This window comes from Glycine soja, chromosome 6 (assembly GCF_004193775.1).
Source record: "Glycine soja cultivar W05 chromosome 6, ASM419377v2, whole genome shotgun sequence".
NCBI lineage: Eukaryota > Viridiplantae > Streptophyta > Magnoliopsida > Fabales > Fabaceae > Glycine > Glycine soja.
Window position 1 is genome coordinate 17,012,421 of NC_041007.1, and position 16,206 is coordinate 17,028,626.

Sequence of the window (16,206 nt, forward strand, 5' to 3'; positions counted from 1 at the left end):
CTAATACAGTACGTGGAAGACACCTTCACATTCCATGCAGGGAAATGAACAGTTGTGTGAAGAGTTCATGCTCATGCAAGCAACGTGTACTGGTAGCAGTTATATTATATAGCATAATAGAGGTAATCATTTAATGTAGGGGCTTTAATAAGTTGTAGGGCTCTTATTATGTTTCTTAATGATTGCTTTGAAGGGATATTAATTTTGTAACGGCAGGGCTTTTGTTTTCATTCCTGGAACATTAATTGTTGTTTTGTAATTTTTGCTAGGTGGTTGGTACTGCTGGTACATGTTAGTTGAATATTCTTTTTTTGTCTGACAAAAAAGAAACTTTAAATGATTAAAAGTGAAAATTTTAAAACTAAAAAAGCTAAAGTTAAACAAGCAAAATAAGATAACAGGTCAAAAACATATTTTAGATTAAATATATTAGGAATTGTCATTATCTTATAATTTTTTTCATTTATTTTATGTTCATCTTACAATAATTCAACTTTAATGATTTAAATTTTTTTTTCTAGTAAATATATCTTAATGATATATTAAAAAAGGAAATAAGAGTGATGACTTATGCATGTACGAGTGATGAGTTTAATCTACATTTTTTATATTATTCTATTTTTAATGTATCTGTTTTAATTGTTTTTATATAAAATTCACTCAACCACAAACTTACATGTGCCTAGAATGAAAAACCATTGGTGTTGTTACAAAGCTGAACCTATAAGAAGAATACCATATGCCATCACAAGCTAACACCACAAATTCATCTTCGTCACAAAGCTCAACCTATAAAAAATATCAACTTATAGTGTTTATGCCTGGATTGGCAGTTACAATTTGTTTTTCAAACGAGAGAAACTTATTATGTTTAAATTCCATGTCACCAGCAGTAAATTGAAACATATTAAAGAATTGAAACTCACAGGAGCTTAGATTAATTAACTTACATTTGGTTCAGGAAGTAAAGTCACTTAAGCAAACACCTCATTTGTGTCTGGCTCCACCTAAATTTTTTTTACCCAAAATGAAGCACCATAACATCAAAAACAAATTCATTTTCAAACTTAGTTCTTGAAAAGCAAAGAAAATTAAGCGTTGGTTACTCTCTTGAGCATGAAGTTGATAACCCGACAGAGGATCTTGGGTGACAGATCGTAAACCAACATGTCCTCGAGAAAAGTAGAATATGTGCTTTCCTTCTCTAGGCAATGTCACCAGAGGACCTGCACACACATGCCACAACTCCCTGTAGAGCGTAACTTCCGCGTCTGAAACCAAAAAAATACCTTGTTATTGTCATGTCAAACGCGCCAAAGGCACACTAGAGGAAACCGCATTACCTTTCAACCACTCTTTCTCTCTCTTTTTTGCCTTTGTTTCTTTGTCTCTCTTTATCGTCATTGAGGACCTCGATGAAGGTGTGGTTGACACAGTTCTCGAGGCCGAGGTTGCGGAGGCCGACATCAACGTCGATGGCGACCACAGAGAAGCCCATGATGAAGAAGAAGAGGTCGATGTTAGTGATGTTGATGATCTTGTCCACACTGCCTTTGTCAAAGGTACTGACTGTAACGCATAGGATGGAGCCGAAGAGCTCGATCGGGCTTGCGGTTCCAATTATGGAGGGCAATGGGGGGTTTGGGTTTGGCTTTTTTCGGGGTTAGGGTTTTGGATGGGAGGAGAAGGGAATGGGGGCAGAGGAGAGGAACGGGCGCAAGGGGGGATGTAATGAAATTAAAATTGTCCACATCCAAAGACGGTTTCGCGAAAACCATCTTTAAAATATTGACATTTTTTATGAATTTGTCACCGCTTCAGAATCGATGATGATCTTTTGACAACCATCTTTGACATTGCATCATAAAAATGTGTTTTTTTAGTAGTGATATGATGTAAAATTTTATATAAAATCTAAATTTATAAAAATGTAAAAAGAATACAAAAGAAGTAATTACACACGGTGTGATTATCATATCATTTATTACATCAATTATTTTCTTTTTTTTAATGTCTCTTTTATCCGCTTCACATATGCAAAAGACAAACAGATTTGAGTTGTATTAGTTAATCATTATTAATAAATACATGAGAAAATATATGTTGATGATGATGCACTATTACAATGTCATTTTTAAAAAAATTACACATATGTGATAGGTTTATTAATTTTTTCATTAATTATCATAAAAATTATATCAACTTGTAATTAAATATTCTTAAGATTACTGTACATCCATGGCCGTCAAAACTCAATTTATAATAAAATGCAGTAAAAAAAAAGAAAAAAAAAACTGAATTCATTCATAATATAGAGTAATGATTAGTACAGACGACGAATCTAGATTGGTCCAAGATTGCCCCTCTTGAATATAAAACCCATTGCATATACTCATTTGAGTAAGTGAGAACTTCCATTAATTAATATCTCTATCTTCCAATTCTTCCCCTCCAAATGGCAGACTCCACCCCTCTCCTCTCCCAACCCGACTCATCATCATCTCCGGACACACAAAAACCACAACCACCACCACCGCCACGAAACCAACAGCATCCCTCTCTGGGGTCCACAGTCGAACTCTGCATAGGCGAGTTCAACTGGTCCCAGTTCCTCCAGTCGATCCTCGTCTCCCTCGCGTGGATCTTTGACGCCCAGCAGACCTTCATCAGCGTCTTCACCGACGCCCCGCCGGCGTGGCGCTGCACCGAGCAGGCCGGCAATGCATGCAAGACTGCCAACACCAACACAGTCTGCAACCTCCCAGAAGGCTCGTGGGCCTGGGACGGGCCCACACAGGCCTCCATGGTGTCGGACTGGGGCCTGGAGTGCGCCAACTCCTCCATCACGGGCCTTCCCGCTTCGATGTTCTTCGCTGGCTGTTTGCTTGGCGGCTTCCTGCTGGCCTCGCTGGCTGATTCGTCGCTCGGCCGCAAGAACATGCTGTTCTTCTCCTGCCTCGTCATGGCCATCACTTCCTTTCTCGTCACTTTTTCGCCCAACGTCTCCATCTATTCTGCCCTCAAGTTTCTCTGTGGCTTTGCTCGTGCTACCATTGGGACCTCCGCGCTTGTGCTGGCCTCGGAGCTCGTTGGGAGACGGTGGCGCGCCCAGATTAGCGTCATTGGCTTCTTTTGTTTTACTATAGGTAACCCTATTTAGCTTTAAGTTCAAAATTAATTATATAATAACATGTGTTAGTTAACTTTTTTGTTGTAGTCAAAATTCAATTTTAATTATGGAAACTCAAATTGTTAATTTGAAAAGAAATATATTTTTTCAATTAAGCCAACCTACTATTACTAATCATGAAGGGTCCACCCTCCTCCTTTCTCTCTCTTTTTTAAAAAAGAACAATAAGGTTGGGTACTATATATTCTATTTTTTCTTGATACACTTTTTATTTTATTTTTTATTGTTAACTGAAATTTATTAGAAAAATACATAATTTTACTTTTTCATCCATGTTTACTTGTTTGTCATGTGGATATGTAGGGTTCTTGTCCCTGCCAGCCATGGCTTACATAAACAGAAGTTCTTCATGGAGGAACCTTTATCTCTGGACATCCATCTCAACCATGCTCTACTGCATCCTTGTGAAGTTGTTCGTTACGGAGTCCCCAAGATGGCTTCTAGTGCGAGGAAAAACAGAAGAAGCCGTGGAAACACTAAAGTGCATCACATCAATCACCCAAAGCAACCTCAATTTGGCCATTAATAACATGTCCCACGAGGAAGAAACATGGAACGTGGACATCTTCTCAGCCCTCAAAATCTTGCTACAAAATAAATGGTCTTCGAGAAGGTTATCATCAATTATGGCAATGGGAATAGGCATTGGATTGGTGTATTATGGCATGCCACTAGGGCTCCAAAACCTCTCCTTCAACCTCTACTTGAGTGTCATATTCAACGCCTTATCCGAGTTACCATCAGCATTGATTGTGTTATTCTTCATAGACAAGTTCAACAGGAGAATCACACTCCTCCTCTTCACTATTTTAAGTGGTCTTTTCAGCGTGATGTCAACCGTGCAAGTGAGTAAATCATCATCATCATGGAACAACAACGTGCAAATAGTGTTTGAGTTAGTTTCGTTCTTTAGCGCTTGTACTTCGTTCAACGTGTACCTAATTTATACCACAGAGTTGTTCCCGACGTGTGTGAGGAACTCGGCGCTGTCGATGGCGAGGCTCGCGGTGGTGCTCGGTGGCATGTTCAGCCCGCTGCTGGTGAGTGCCGGAAGAGGGAACAAGTTTTTGTGTTATGGGGTTTTTGGGTTGGTGATAGGGTTTAGTGGGGTCTTTGGAATATTCTTGCCCGAGACAAAAGGGAGGGCATTCTGTGATTCAATGGATGAAGAAGAAAACAAAGAGAAAAACATGGCTTGTGGCATGTTGTTGGCTTGAATTCTGCGGGTTTCGAAAATGGAAAAAGAAAACATCGGGTGAGTGTGGTTGGTGGATTTACCCCAATTGGCAAGTGTGAAGAGAGACTTGTTATGTAAGGGTCAAATGTGGGAATACTGATGTTACATGTGTGTATAAAGTGTGGTTCTTTTTGTTGATTAGAGATAATCCAAAATCAAGAAAGTTCATAAAAAAAATAATAATTCCATAATGACTTCATGAAACGTGCATTTTGGCGCTCGTTTGTTACAATTTTTTTATATCACAATCACTTTTTTTTTTTAATCACTAGTTTATTTTATATCACAATCACTTGTTTTTTTAATGACTATTATTAGTTTATTTTATATCACAGTCACTTATTTTTTGATGTTTATTTTATATCACAATCACTAGTTTATTTTATATTAATAATTATTTTTTAAAAAATAAATGTATCAAATTAATAGGCCTTTATTATAAAGGCTTGTTTGGGTAAATAGGATTAAGGACTTAATAATTAAATAAGTGTTCATCATAAAAGTACTTATGCATGGATTGTTTATATAATCGAATAGAAAATAAGATTATTGAAATTGAGTCGAAAATAGATAGATCTATTTATTTTCCTCTATATATAAATTAAACCAAGTTTTTTAAATATTTTTATGTGTGTGCTTATGTAATAAAATATATTTAAATAAATTATAAATATATTTTTCCAATCGCATCCTAAATATTGGATATTCTAAATTTTAGTGAAAAAAGTTATTTGTTATATATGTACTAAAATTGCTTTCAAATTTAAAAAGCAATCTTTTAGTCCTCAAATTTAGAAATAACTCATTTTGGTTCTTCAAGTTGATGTTAAAAAATTTGTTGGCGTGAATAATAATGTATTTACTTTCAATTTTTAGAAATACGATTTATGAAAATTTTAAACTTTCAAAATTTAGATTAACCAATAATGTTTTTAAAAATATGTTTTGTGGAGGTTTTAAACTCAAAAATCCAGTAAACACAAAAGAAAAAAAATGACAATGCAACAACAATCTTTCAATGTCCAACTCAACTTCTCAATCTTCTTTCTTTAATTTCAGCCTCTACATCTTTCCTACATCAATAACATTTGTCAACTTCTTTGTTTGCCTCTTCCATTTCTATTCTCCAATTTCACCCTCACCTTTTCTCATGCTCCCTCCTCTCTCTTGCTCTTCCCTTCTCACTTCTCCCAGCCTTGATGACCACTACCACCATTATGACAACATGGTCCCATCTCATCTATCTTATTCTTACATTTGCTTGCTCATTCTCTCTTTAACTCCTGCTCATCCTCGCTCACCCTCCCATATAAAATGGGGTAGATTACATGTTTCAACTTTCAATCTACATCTCTTAAACGGGTTCACTTTGTCCGATTCACTTTTGCCAAGATGATAGAGGGCATGCCAAAATGTGCCATATAATCTGTTACCACCACTAATGGCAAGTAAGTTATGGTGCATGTATAGGATTCGGATAAAGTATTTTATGATAAATCTAGTTAAAATGTTACAAGAGGCTTAAAAGATTAGTATTTTGTTGCTTAGTCATAAATTGAGATTTATTAGTACTATATAAGTTTGTTAAAATAATTTTCCTTAAAAATTAAATTTTATAATAATAATTTCAAAAGTATCCTGAAATTGTTTTAATGTAATTTACATTACATACTTTATTAAAAACAATGTTTGGCATATTTTTTATAATTAAAATGGAAATATTTTTAAACAAATTGTTTTGTTAGTCCCTAAAATTTGAGAATTTTTAAATAAGTTTCTAAACTATAAAAATTAATTTATCCTTAAACTGAAAAAAGTATGTCCTTGTTTGCTTTTGGTGATCAGAAAGTATGTCCTTATAATTTGTTTATTTCGACTTGAAATTGAAAGAAAAAAGGACAATTTATAACGAGTTTAAAATCTTATAAACCAAATTAAAAAAAAAAATCATGATCAATAACAGTCTTAAAAAAAGAAGTTTGAAGACCTATTTAGAAAATTTCAAATCGTTTAGGGCCAGTTGAGTAGTTTAACGATTTTTGAATTACACCTGAACACCAGGTACGTAAAAAAATAAAACAAAACAAAAACACTTCCTCTTCCTCCTTTCCCCCGAAAAACCCTTAAACCACGACCTTCATATTTGCAGTGCTAGTCTGTTTATTTCTTCAGGTTTGTTTTCTTCTTTTTTGCTAATTTTCATAGCGGATCTGTTTCCCCAGTACCTATTATTGTGATGCTTATGAACCTTAGTATTATTCTTGTATTTATTTCCCACTTTTATGGGTTTTCTCTGTCTCTCTGGCTGGAAATTTCCTTTGTTTGTCCACAATGTTTCACATTCTGCTAACATTTTTCTGTCCGCAATATATTTGATTTTGCCCACAAACTGTTCGATATTTGGTCTGAATCATGAAAAAAACATATTTGCCCACAAATGCGATTTAGGGGTCCAGCATTCGCTTTTTTTTTGTCACTTTGTCCTGTATCCCCAAATTGATGTGCACATGTAGCACTGTTATGGGTGTTAATAGCCATATATGCATGGCACATGTGTGGACTATGAATCCAATACCATGTTGAATAGATTATTTTTCTTCCATCATCAATTTTCTCTGTTACCAAGGTTCCATTTCACTGACATCAATTTTCTCTTGTGACTTATCTGAATATGTCATCTTGTTTCCTCATTTTCTTTTTCCCCTCATCTGTGTGTTTTCTACTAGACTTGCTTCATTTCCTGGATATATATGAAGTAAGAATGCAACTGTGTAAGGGTATATTGTATCAGGTGGCATCTTGAATCTTAAGATTACTGTTGGAGTACTAGTGTGAGGTGAAGTTTCACATTGGATAGGAATGAGAAAGTTGAACACCATATAAATGAAGAAAAGACCCATAAACTTGAGCCTTAAGATTTTGGGTTTTGGACATATATGGTGTAGTAACAATTAAATAGTAATATAATATTGAACTTGGAATGTAGTGAAACTTTGTTGATCAATATTTTCATTTTGTTTTAGGGTTGCTTCTCCCTTTTAAGATAAGAATGTCCTTTCACTAATTTTCATTTTTTTCAGTGAGTTGGCCCTAATCCATATGGCCACTCTGGGCATTAGGCCTTAACCTAAGTGGGATAGGGTTGAATAGGATGGCTGGCTGGCACGTATTGATAGCTCTATGACTATAAAACCAACCCAACCCCTGCATGTGTGGGTGTAAAAGAATAGAAGCCATGTCTGCCATTGGATTTTGGAATTCCAGAGTTGCACTTTCTTCCCTTATTTCTTCCCACTCACCTGCATGCTTTCCAAAATGATGGGGTCTTTCAATTGTTGCTTGATCATACTCAATTTTGCATTGCCTGCAAAATCCATGTAAATGTGATGTACGGAAATATTATATTTGATTTTGACAACATTGGCATTTACTTGTCCTCTGGTTGCATACATTGTAATCAATATGATTGGCATTACAGCTATGTTTTTGTCAAGAACACTTGGACGAACACTCTTTGCTGCTGCTGCCAGATCAAAACAATATGCCACTACAGCAGCTGCTGCTAGCAGAGAAGGACACAACCCCCTTCAGGAGTTTTTTGAGGCAGACAGGAGCCCTGAAGATGACAAACCTGTTGTTTATGGTATGCATTATGCACCTCTTGTTTTCATTTGGTTGTGAATGAAAATTTTCACTGATTTTCGTTATAGCAACACCTGTTCAGTACAACCATAATTCATGATTTTCACCATTGAGATTTGAAGGTTGTGCAACCTTTTTTCTGGCAATGGGTTTGTCTTCTTTTATTATATTTTTAAGTTAATGTTGTTATTAGGTCGGAGTTGGAAGGCGTGTGAACTGCGTCTGAAGTCTTGGGATGACCTTCATAAGTTGTGGTATGTGTTGTTAAAGGAAAAGAACATGTTGATGACTCAACGTCAAATGCTTAATGCACAGAACCTGCGTTTTCCTAACCCAGAGCGCATCCCTAAGGTATACCTGACCTCTTCATTATTCTGCTTTATGCAATGGTGCTCTTTTTAACCGTAGTTACATGGATGTATAGTATAGAACAATCACAGTGGTTTTGCTTTTTATAAAACATATTAGAGAGAAATTGAATGTTGAATGTTAAGCTGTGTATGGGGGGAGAAATTGACCTCTTTTTATTGATTTGTTGTTACGTGAAATCAGGTGAGGAAGTCAATGTGTCGCATCAAGCATGTACTTACTGAGAGAGCAATTGAAGAACCAGATCCGAGGAGGTCTGCTGAGATGAAGAGAATGATAAATGCTCTTTGATGACTTAAAATGGACCTGTTCCTTTAGTAGCATTACTGGGTATGTTGTTAGAATAGGACCTCTACATTTGCGGATGTAAGGTTGCTAACTTGAAGCATTGTCCAAATATATTGTTTACGAAGGAGTTTACCTGTGAATGATTTCTATTTCTTGATAAAGTGTTAAGTGGGTTACATCCCAAATATTTTGCTGTCCTAATTTCTATTTCCTACTTTTAGATGTATCAAGCAAACAAGTGTTATCATATTATCGTGTTAGAGGTTATGCAAAATGTTAGGGAGTAAGGGTTGTTCCTGCTTTCATGTAATAAAAATGTTTTTCCCTCTGTTACTTTAAAGGGCAACCTTTGAAAAATGAATAGTATAATTTTACCTGCTAAATAAAGATACTAAAAGTTTGCGAAGAAGCAAAAGTAAGTCATTAACATTGATTGTGAAGACATGTTAAATTAACTAAAACTGATCATCGTCGAGAATTGGAAATGATAATTTGTGAGTCATTTTTTTAAAAGAATGAACAGAAGTTATGGATAAGACAATTGTTAATGTATTAAATAATACGTATACAATTGTGATACTTGAGAGACTCACTAGGCATAATTGAAACTTGAGGGACAAAAAATAATCGAGCATTTGCAATACTAATTGATATAATTGAAATATGAGAAATCAAAATTGCATAATTAAGATAATACTAATTGATACAATTGAAATATGAGAAATCAAAATTGCATAATTAAGATACCTAGAAGACCAAAAGTGTAATTAAGCCAAAATAAAAAGGGAAGGAGATAGGGAGAAGTTTTATGGTGTGTCAAGTCAAAACTCTGAAGCAGTATTAATAGCTTCTTTGTTCATTGAAATTTGGCATAACATGGTGAGGGTAACTCATTTGGAACTTCTCGACTTGGAGTCAGTTTTTAATGATAACGGCGTCTCCCTGAGAACAACATCGTTAAAATGCTCCTATGAGCGAGGAACATGGAAAACAGGTGCAATTGAACAATGTGGCATTGAAACAGAAGCATAAAATATTCTTATTTATGTGACAAGAAGAAAAATCATCACTAACCAAATCATTGTATTGTATTGTTTCCAGTACTTCATGATTTTGCTGGTTTATTCACTTGTGCAGGTATCTGCTGATAATTTCATTAAGGGTGTGTTTGAATTGCCAATGGGTAATCTAAACCTCTATTTGGAGAAGCAACATCACTCATGCTTCTCTGGTGAAGCGATCTCGGACTTCATGCTGCCGCAAGTGCACTGGAGAAATAAACACACAATAACTTGTCTTTTGCATTGCCACCAATGCTAAAATTAAGATTCCATTAAAATTTGCTAGCTAATGATTTAATATTTGAATACGGCTAAAATAAGTCAAGTAATCTGATAGGGTCAGTGGGAAAATTGATGAATTAGGAGGGAATGTGCCTATGTTACTGAGAAAACAATCTAAAGGGCCAAGCATTTGGAAAGTGTATTCTAGGAGAGGCGAGCTAGGTAGTTAGATTAGGTGGCATTCGGTTAGGATGCTGGTACGGGAACACTTTCTAAATTGTGAGGAGAACCCGAAGAAATATAAGACACCACACCAATTAAGATTTAAGAGGTCTTGGAATATAATCTGAAATTACATTTTTTTAAAGAAATATATGACATCAAATAAAGTTAGGAACGTTAAAATATAACTTGAATTCATATTTACAATATATCGAGTTTTTATTTATTTATTATCATAAGTATTTTCTTTTAGAGACAATTTTATTTAAATATAATCAGATGTAGATATCTCCTTCAATAAAAATTTAAACCTTAGTTCTTATAAGAGACTAGTTTCTTTTGTTAGACTTAACTCCATTGATAGATATATCTAGTTTAATCTCTAAATTAAAGGAAACATATCATCAACACTGTTAAGTAAGAATTTCATAATTTCAAAATTCAAATTGTTGAAGTTATAATAAGAAGGGTTCATTTGGAGATCCACCTTCACTTCAACCCAACCAATATTAACTAACAAAACATTCTTCAACACACTCTTGCCGGTTAACATTTATTAAAAATCACAAAAAGTGTGATATTTACTAAATAAGAGATGAGACACAATTTTTTATAATAATATTGTGTTAAAAAAAGTGTTAGAGAATATATTGTTAAATTTCTCATCCACTAAACAAAAGTTGGTCATTATTGTTTAATCGCCCTTTAATATCAATCTACTGTGCTTTTACAGTTTAGATTGGGTCAGATTTTGATGGATTAACTAACAAATGCTCCATAACCGAGGACAACATTACACATTACCGTCGGTAGTGATTGAAACCAACGGGCAAGAACATAACAAAAGGAATATTACGCAAGCAATGAGTGAGACAGCGAATGCAATGTTTTGCCAACCTTAATTTTCTCACAAAAACAAACAACAAGATACCCTTTGATGTGCAATCCACTCCCAAAAATATTAAGAATGGCCTTCAAGATTCATGCATGTCAGAAATAAGTTAAGTTTGTGACTCATCATGGTGTAGTATATTATAAGGATTATATTAGGCAATGGGTCTCAAAACCACTGTAACCGTGGGCCATGTACTTAGAATTGGGTGACACTAACAATTTTAATTAGTTGATGTTTATTTGTAGTCATCTAATTCTCACTGTTCATAGTGTCAACAAGCCTAATAGATTATAATATAAAAACAGTCTCTTCCACTACCTCTTTTTCCATTTAAGCATAAGTTAATTTTTCAGTTTCCTTGATGCAAATTCTCAAATCACACTTGAAGCAAAGGTCAAAGTGAGCACAATTACACAAGTGCAAACAACTTTCAGCATGTCTGGCCAGAGAAACTTCAGAACTTCAAAATTCACGGAAAGTGAGATTAATGATCTGATGTTGAGGCTACAAGCACTGCTACCACAACTAAACCAAACAAGAAACTCAAGGGTATGACATGCCAAGACATGTAAACATTTGATGTTTTGAACATTATCTTTCTCCATTCTCAACATTATTACGTTTTTTACAATAGTTCATAGCCAATTCCACAAGAGCACTTAATGTAACCAGACAGTTAAGGTAATAATGGTAATTGCAATAGTAATTCATTAAGGCGCCCTATTTGGATAAACATGTTCATAAGCACTTATAAGAAAAGAAAATAAGAAGATAAAACGAATTAAGCATATCTCAAACTAAAATCAATCTATGCTCTGGACTTTTATAGAAGTCCTCTCATAATTTCTCTAAAAGCTGATGTGTATAAGTTGTTTTTAGTTCATAGAAAAAGTTCAATTCTTCTTGCCTTCTTATTTTCTTCTCCTATAAGTGCTTATAGAAAAATTTATCCAAATAGGATCTGAGATAAAAACAATTTCTCTCAAGTCCTACTGCATTCATAGTGATTATTGATCCATAAGTTTCTGTATGTTTTGATACAGGCATCAGAAAGCTTGATGAAGATCATGAAGGAAACTTGCTCTCACATCAATAGGCTACAGAATGAGGTGAAAGACCTTGGTGAAAGGCTAGCAGAGCTGATTGATTCTGTAGACCTTAGTGACATTGACGAGGAGTGTCTTACAAGACTTTTACAACAATAACAAAAGTCTCCTTTTACTACCATTCCATCACCAGCTTTTAAGTTCAAATTTAAGTGCAGTCTTTTAGTATTTTTGGTGTTCTCTGATAAAAATTAGAGTTTTATCTCGATAACTAGTGTCAAACTTTAATGACAACTTTTATTGCATCAACTACAGAGATAAAACTCTAATTTTAATTAAAAATAACACTAAATATTTCTTAAGTTTTGTTTTTATTACTTGTTCTTCCATCAATTTAGGTTCCCATAGAGACTGCAGTTGCTAGTTGCAAGACTCCAACAAAGCACCATATAATACGTGACATGTAGTAATATGTTATCTTAGGGTGATCAAATTGCTCTTGTCTGGTTCCATGCATGGTTATAAGAAATCAATCTCTTTCCTTTGATTTATATGGAAATATTTGGAACTAAAACTTCCATGCTTGCTATCCTACCACTCCTATGCCCAAATTACTTGAAAATAGTATTCTGATTATTGCTTCTTTTTTTTTTATAAAACTCTTCTTAGAGCAACTCTAACACTTAGGTTGTGTTTGGTTTAGAGGATGAAAATAGAAAAGAGAAAAACAAAAGATAAATTCTTGAATTAAAGTAGAGTGTAAAAGGTGTGGATTCCACATAAAAAAAAAGTATAAAATTTTTCTCCAATATTATTTATCTCTCCTATCTGCCAAACGATCATTAGTTACTCTTGAAAGAGTCACAAGACAAAACTAACTTTGTCCTATCAGAGTGTTTTGGACCTTGTACCAGCATCTTGGCAGGTCACTTGACCAGCACATTAACCCGATCAAATTAAGGCATTTAGGAACACTATATAAGATCATAAGATTAAAATAAATGAAAAAAGAAAAACAAAAGTTAAAGAAAAAAGTTAAAGTTTTAAGTCTAAAATGCATTAATATAAAAAGTTAAAAAGTAGTTGATCAAGTTATGTTGGTTCAAGTTGGAAAAATATAAGTCCAAGAATCAAATCAGTTATAGTTGATTTGATTTGAATTTGAAGTACAATGAATAAATTAACCAAACTAATTTAATTGATTTGATTTGTATTATTGAGTTTGAGTAAATATGATCCGATGAACACCCCTGTTAGCCAGTTTTGAAGGACATCACTTTGACTTCGCCCTCTAGCACTAAACAGTAATAGTGAAGCCTACCATTTATAGACACACTTGCATTGTATTGTGGTTGATCACCTAAAATACTGGACCAATTCTCATTCTGGTGTCATACTCTTCTTTTTGTTCTTAGCAGTGCATTATGGTTCATCAAATTGGTTTCATTTACTATATATTCTTTCCCACCCCTATAATCAGAATCAGCAAATTTTAGATGTTCTAAAGCCAATATCCTGCACAATCTTCCCCCTTAATAGTTATAACTTATTGCAAAATAATCACATTAAATTGCTTGTATAATAAGTAACTTCAGTGTTTTAATTTCTGCCCTCACTTAAATTTACACCAACACATTCTAATAAATCGAAATTAGTTAATTAAAACACGATGATACAACAGTGTTAGTCTTTTAGATTCTATTATATATGCATTTAATTTTATCACAGCTCTCATTTGAATCAACAACTGTAAGTGGCTAAGTGCACTCTAAAAATATGCTTACTCACTTTAGGAGGATTAATTCCCTGCCTGTATGTGAGCAAAATATATATCATCTCAGTTCAGAAGGGTTGCATTTGTAGGATTGGGAAGATATTTTAGTGTATTTCATCCAATGATAGCCCTGATCTATGGGACAAATTGGATAATTCGACTCCATTTAAACCCTCTAATTCATCCAAACACAACGAGATACTTTGCAACTGCATTCATCAGCCATCTAGCACCAAACTGCAATTTAGTGAGGCCTACCATTCAAATTCACAGACATACTTGCGTTGTTCTGTTGTCCACTTAAAATACTGAACCAATTCTCTTCGTTGGTGACATTCTGGTTTAAAACTCTTTACTGTTCTTCACTGTGCATTCTGGTAAAATTGTTTATATAACGAGTAACTTCAGATTTCTAATTTCTGTCCATTGTCATCACACAATGTAATAAATCAAGAGAAATTAATTAAAAGTGTTAATACAACATTTTTCGTATAGCCACATACATATTATAAAATTAAATGACTAATTAAGCATCACATATTCATCCACCCAATACACAAAATCCACATATATATATATATATATATATATATATATATATATATATATATAAAACCACAAAAAAAATGTAGCGATTTGAAAATCTTCAACTTCAACTTCAATGTAGCGCCATGTGGAACCGTTGTAACAAGTTGCGAATATTAGCGACAATAGCCAAACTGTTACTGGTGTACTCGTTCGACCTCTTCATCATTTTCTTCATCTCTTCCATCGCTGCCACGTCACCAACCTCTTCCAATCCGTCGAGGCACGTTTGTTGGTCGGTGATCGCCGCGCTCACCCACGTCTGAACGTCGGAGATCTTCGCCTCCGTGAGCGCCGCCGCGGCCGACAGCGCGTCGTTGAGTCGACCCAACGCGTCGTCCAGCTGGTCCCTGCAGTCGGCGAGCGCGCGTGAATTCTTCGTTCCTAGCGAGGAATTGAGGCTATGGAGCGCGTGGAGCGACGCGCGGAGGGAGAGGGAGAGGATCGCTTGGGGGTTTGTGGCGTTGGCGGAGGGCGGGATGGCGGCGAGGCACGCGCCAGGGAAGCGAGTGACGTTGCAGACGACTCGGATCGACTCGGCCGAGTTGAGAAGTTGTTGTTGTGACTCGGTGTGGTGACTGTGGTGCAGCATGGATGCTAGGGCGAATGCGAAGGTGAGAGTAAGGAAGAGGATTGCGAAGACGGAAATTGCGGCGATGAAGGGCTTGGAGAATTTAGGTTTGGGTTTGGGGTTACGATGATCTTCGAGGTGGTGTTCTACTTTACCATAACCTTTCAACATCTTCAGAGAATCCATCTCTCTCTTGTTATGCCTTTTCTCCTCTTTCTAGTTTGTGAATAGGAGCTTCTTATTTTGTTTCTTTTAGAGAAAGAAAAAATAATAATAACAATTGCTGGGGACATAGAATAGCTTAGTCAACACGGTAAGTTAATATTAATTCATTTATTAATATAGATAAAAAATATTCGCAACCTAGCACATAGTTTTTTTAATCTAAGCTCTTCTTTCCATTAAAAGTCAATAATTAATATTAAGATTTATTTAAGAAATTTTCATCTTCCCAGCCGATCATCTTATATATGCAGCAATGGATCAAACACATGACTATATATGCTTAAAAGATAAAATTATTTACTAATTATGTTAGCACATAAAATTATCATTAATAAAATAATATGTATTTTAAAAATTAATTAAAATATTTTGTTATTTGATTAGGAATTCTTTATATAATTAAAACTTGTTAAAAAAAATTATAATAATTATTTAACAATCACGTTTAAACTGATTTTTAAGTAGTTGATATTATAAAAAAAATCTTATATTAATAAGTTATTAATTTTAAATACTATTTTTAGAGCTTTTTAACGGGACAAAATACACTTAAAGAAAGAGGTAAAGCTATTTATTTGTAAACGTTTAAAATCCATGGTTTTTTATTAGGGTGTAAGTTGAGAAATAAAGAAACCGTGTTTTCAGAATTGCGATTTCAAAATCAAGTGTCTGGGTCAAGGATTCGGCTTAGTATTTTTTAATGGAAGGAAGAAGTTTATGTATTGAACAATTGGCAATTTTTTACACAATCACTTTGAGTTGCGGCAATGCAGATGTACAATTAATAGTGTTACATTACATCCCCTGAATGTTTAATTTACCCATTGTTTTATTTGATGAGAAAAATTAAATGAAAGAAAATGGCGTAAAAGGAAAAAT

General features: G+C 34.5%; 4 protein-coding genes and 2 long non-coding RNA genes across 6 annotated transcripts; 3 read left to right on the forward strand and 3 right to left on the reverse strand.

Moving 5' to 3' along the window:
* Nucleotides 1-907: 907 nt before the first annotated feature.
* LOC114414124 lies at nucleotides 908-1,834 on the reverse strand. Its single transcript, XR_003667123.1, has 2 exons — nucleotides 1,344-1,834; nucleotides 908-1,271 (listed from the first exon to the last, which is right to left on the reverse strand). It is a non-coding gene; the product is annotated as an uncharacterized LOC114414124 (long non-coding RNA).
* A 442-nt stretch (nucleotides 1,835-2,276) lies between these two features.
* Nucleotides 2,277-4,656, forward strand: LOC114416532 (organic cation/carnitine transporter 3-like). The gene is made up of 2 exons (XM_028381433.1): nucleotides 2,277-3,146; nucleotides 3,494-4,656. The coding sequence occupies exons 1-2, from the start codon at nucleotides 2,456-2,458 to the stop codon at nucleotides 4,405-4,407; spliced, it is 1,605 nt and encodes a 534-aa protein (XP_028237234.1). The 5' UTR covers nucleotides 2,277-2,455; the 3' UTR covers nucleotides 4,408-4,656.
* A 1,772-nt stretch (nucleotides 4,657-6,428) lies between these two features.
* On the forward strand, nucleotides 6,429-9,083 carry LOC114416533 (39S ribosomal protein L47, mitochondrial-like). The gene is made up of 4 exons (XM_028381434.1): nucleotides 6,429-6,599; nucleotides 7,906-8,070; nucleotides 8,263-8,420; nucleotides 8,622-9,083. Exons 2-4 carry the CDS (start codon nucleotides 7,908-7,910, stop codon nucleotides 8,727-8,729), a joined length of 429 nt encoding a protein of 142 aa, XP_028237235.1. The 5' UTR covers nucleotides 6,429-6,599; nucleotides 7,906-7,907; the 3' UTR covers nucleotides 8,730-9,083.
* Nucleotides 9,084-9,390: 307 nt separating this feature from the next.
* On the reverse strand, nucleotides 9,391-10,035 carry LOC114414065. The gene is made up of 2 exons (XR_003667111.1): nucleotides 9,801-10,035; nucleotides 9,391-9,668 (listed from the first exon to the last, which is right to left on the reverse strand). It is a non-coding gene; the product is annotated as an uncharacterized LOC114414065 (long non-coding RNA).
* A 1,406-nt stretch (nucleotides 10,036-11,441) lies between these two features.
* On the forward strand, nucleotides 11,442-12,776 carry LOC114414041 (transcription factor ILI4-like). The gene is made up of 2 exons (XM_028378411.1): nucleotides 11,442-11,675; nucleotides 12,170-12,776. The coding sequence occupies exons 1-2, from the start codon at nucleotides 11,562-11,564 to the stop codon at nucleotides 12,329-12,331; spliced, it is 276 nt and encodes a 91-aa protein (XP_028234212.1). The 5' UTR covers nucleotides 11,442-11,561; the 3' UTR covers nucleotides 12,332-12,776.
* A 1,629-nt stretch (nucleotides 12,777-14,405) lies between these two features.
* On the reverse strand, nucleotides 14,406-15,361 carry LOC114416535 (pectinesterase 3-like). Its single transcript, XM_028381435.1, has 2 exons — nucleotides 14,558-15,361; nucleotides 14,406-14,531 (listed from the first exon to the last, which is right to left on the reverse strand). The coding sequence occupies exon 1, from the start codon at nucleotides 15,286-15,288 to the stop codon at nucleotides 14,605-14,607; it is 684 nt and encodes a 227-aa protein (XP_028237236.1). The 5' UTR covers nucleotides 15,289-15,361; the 3' UTR covers nucleotides 14,406-14,531; nucleotides 14,558-14,604.
* Between the last annotated feature and the right edge of the window lie 845 nt (nucleotides 15,362-16,206).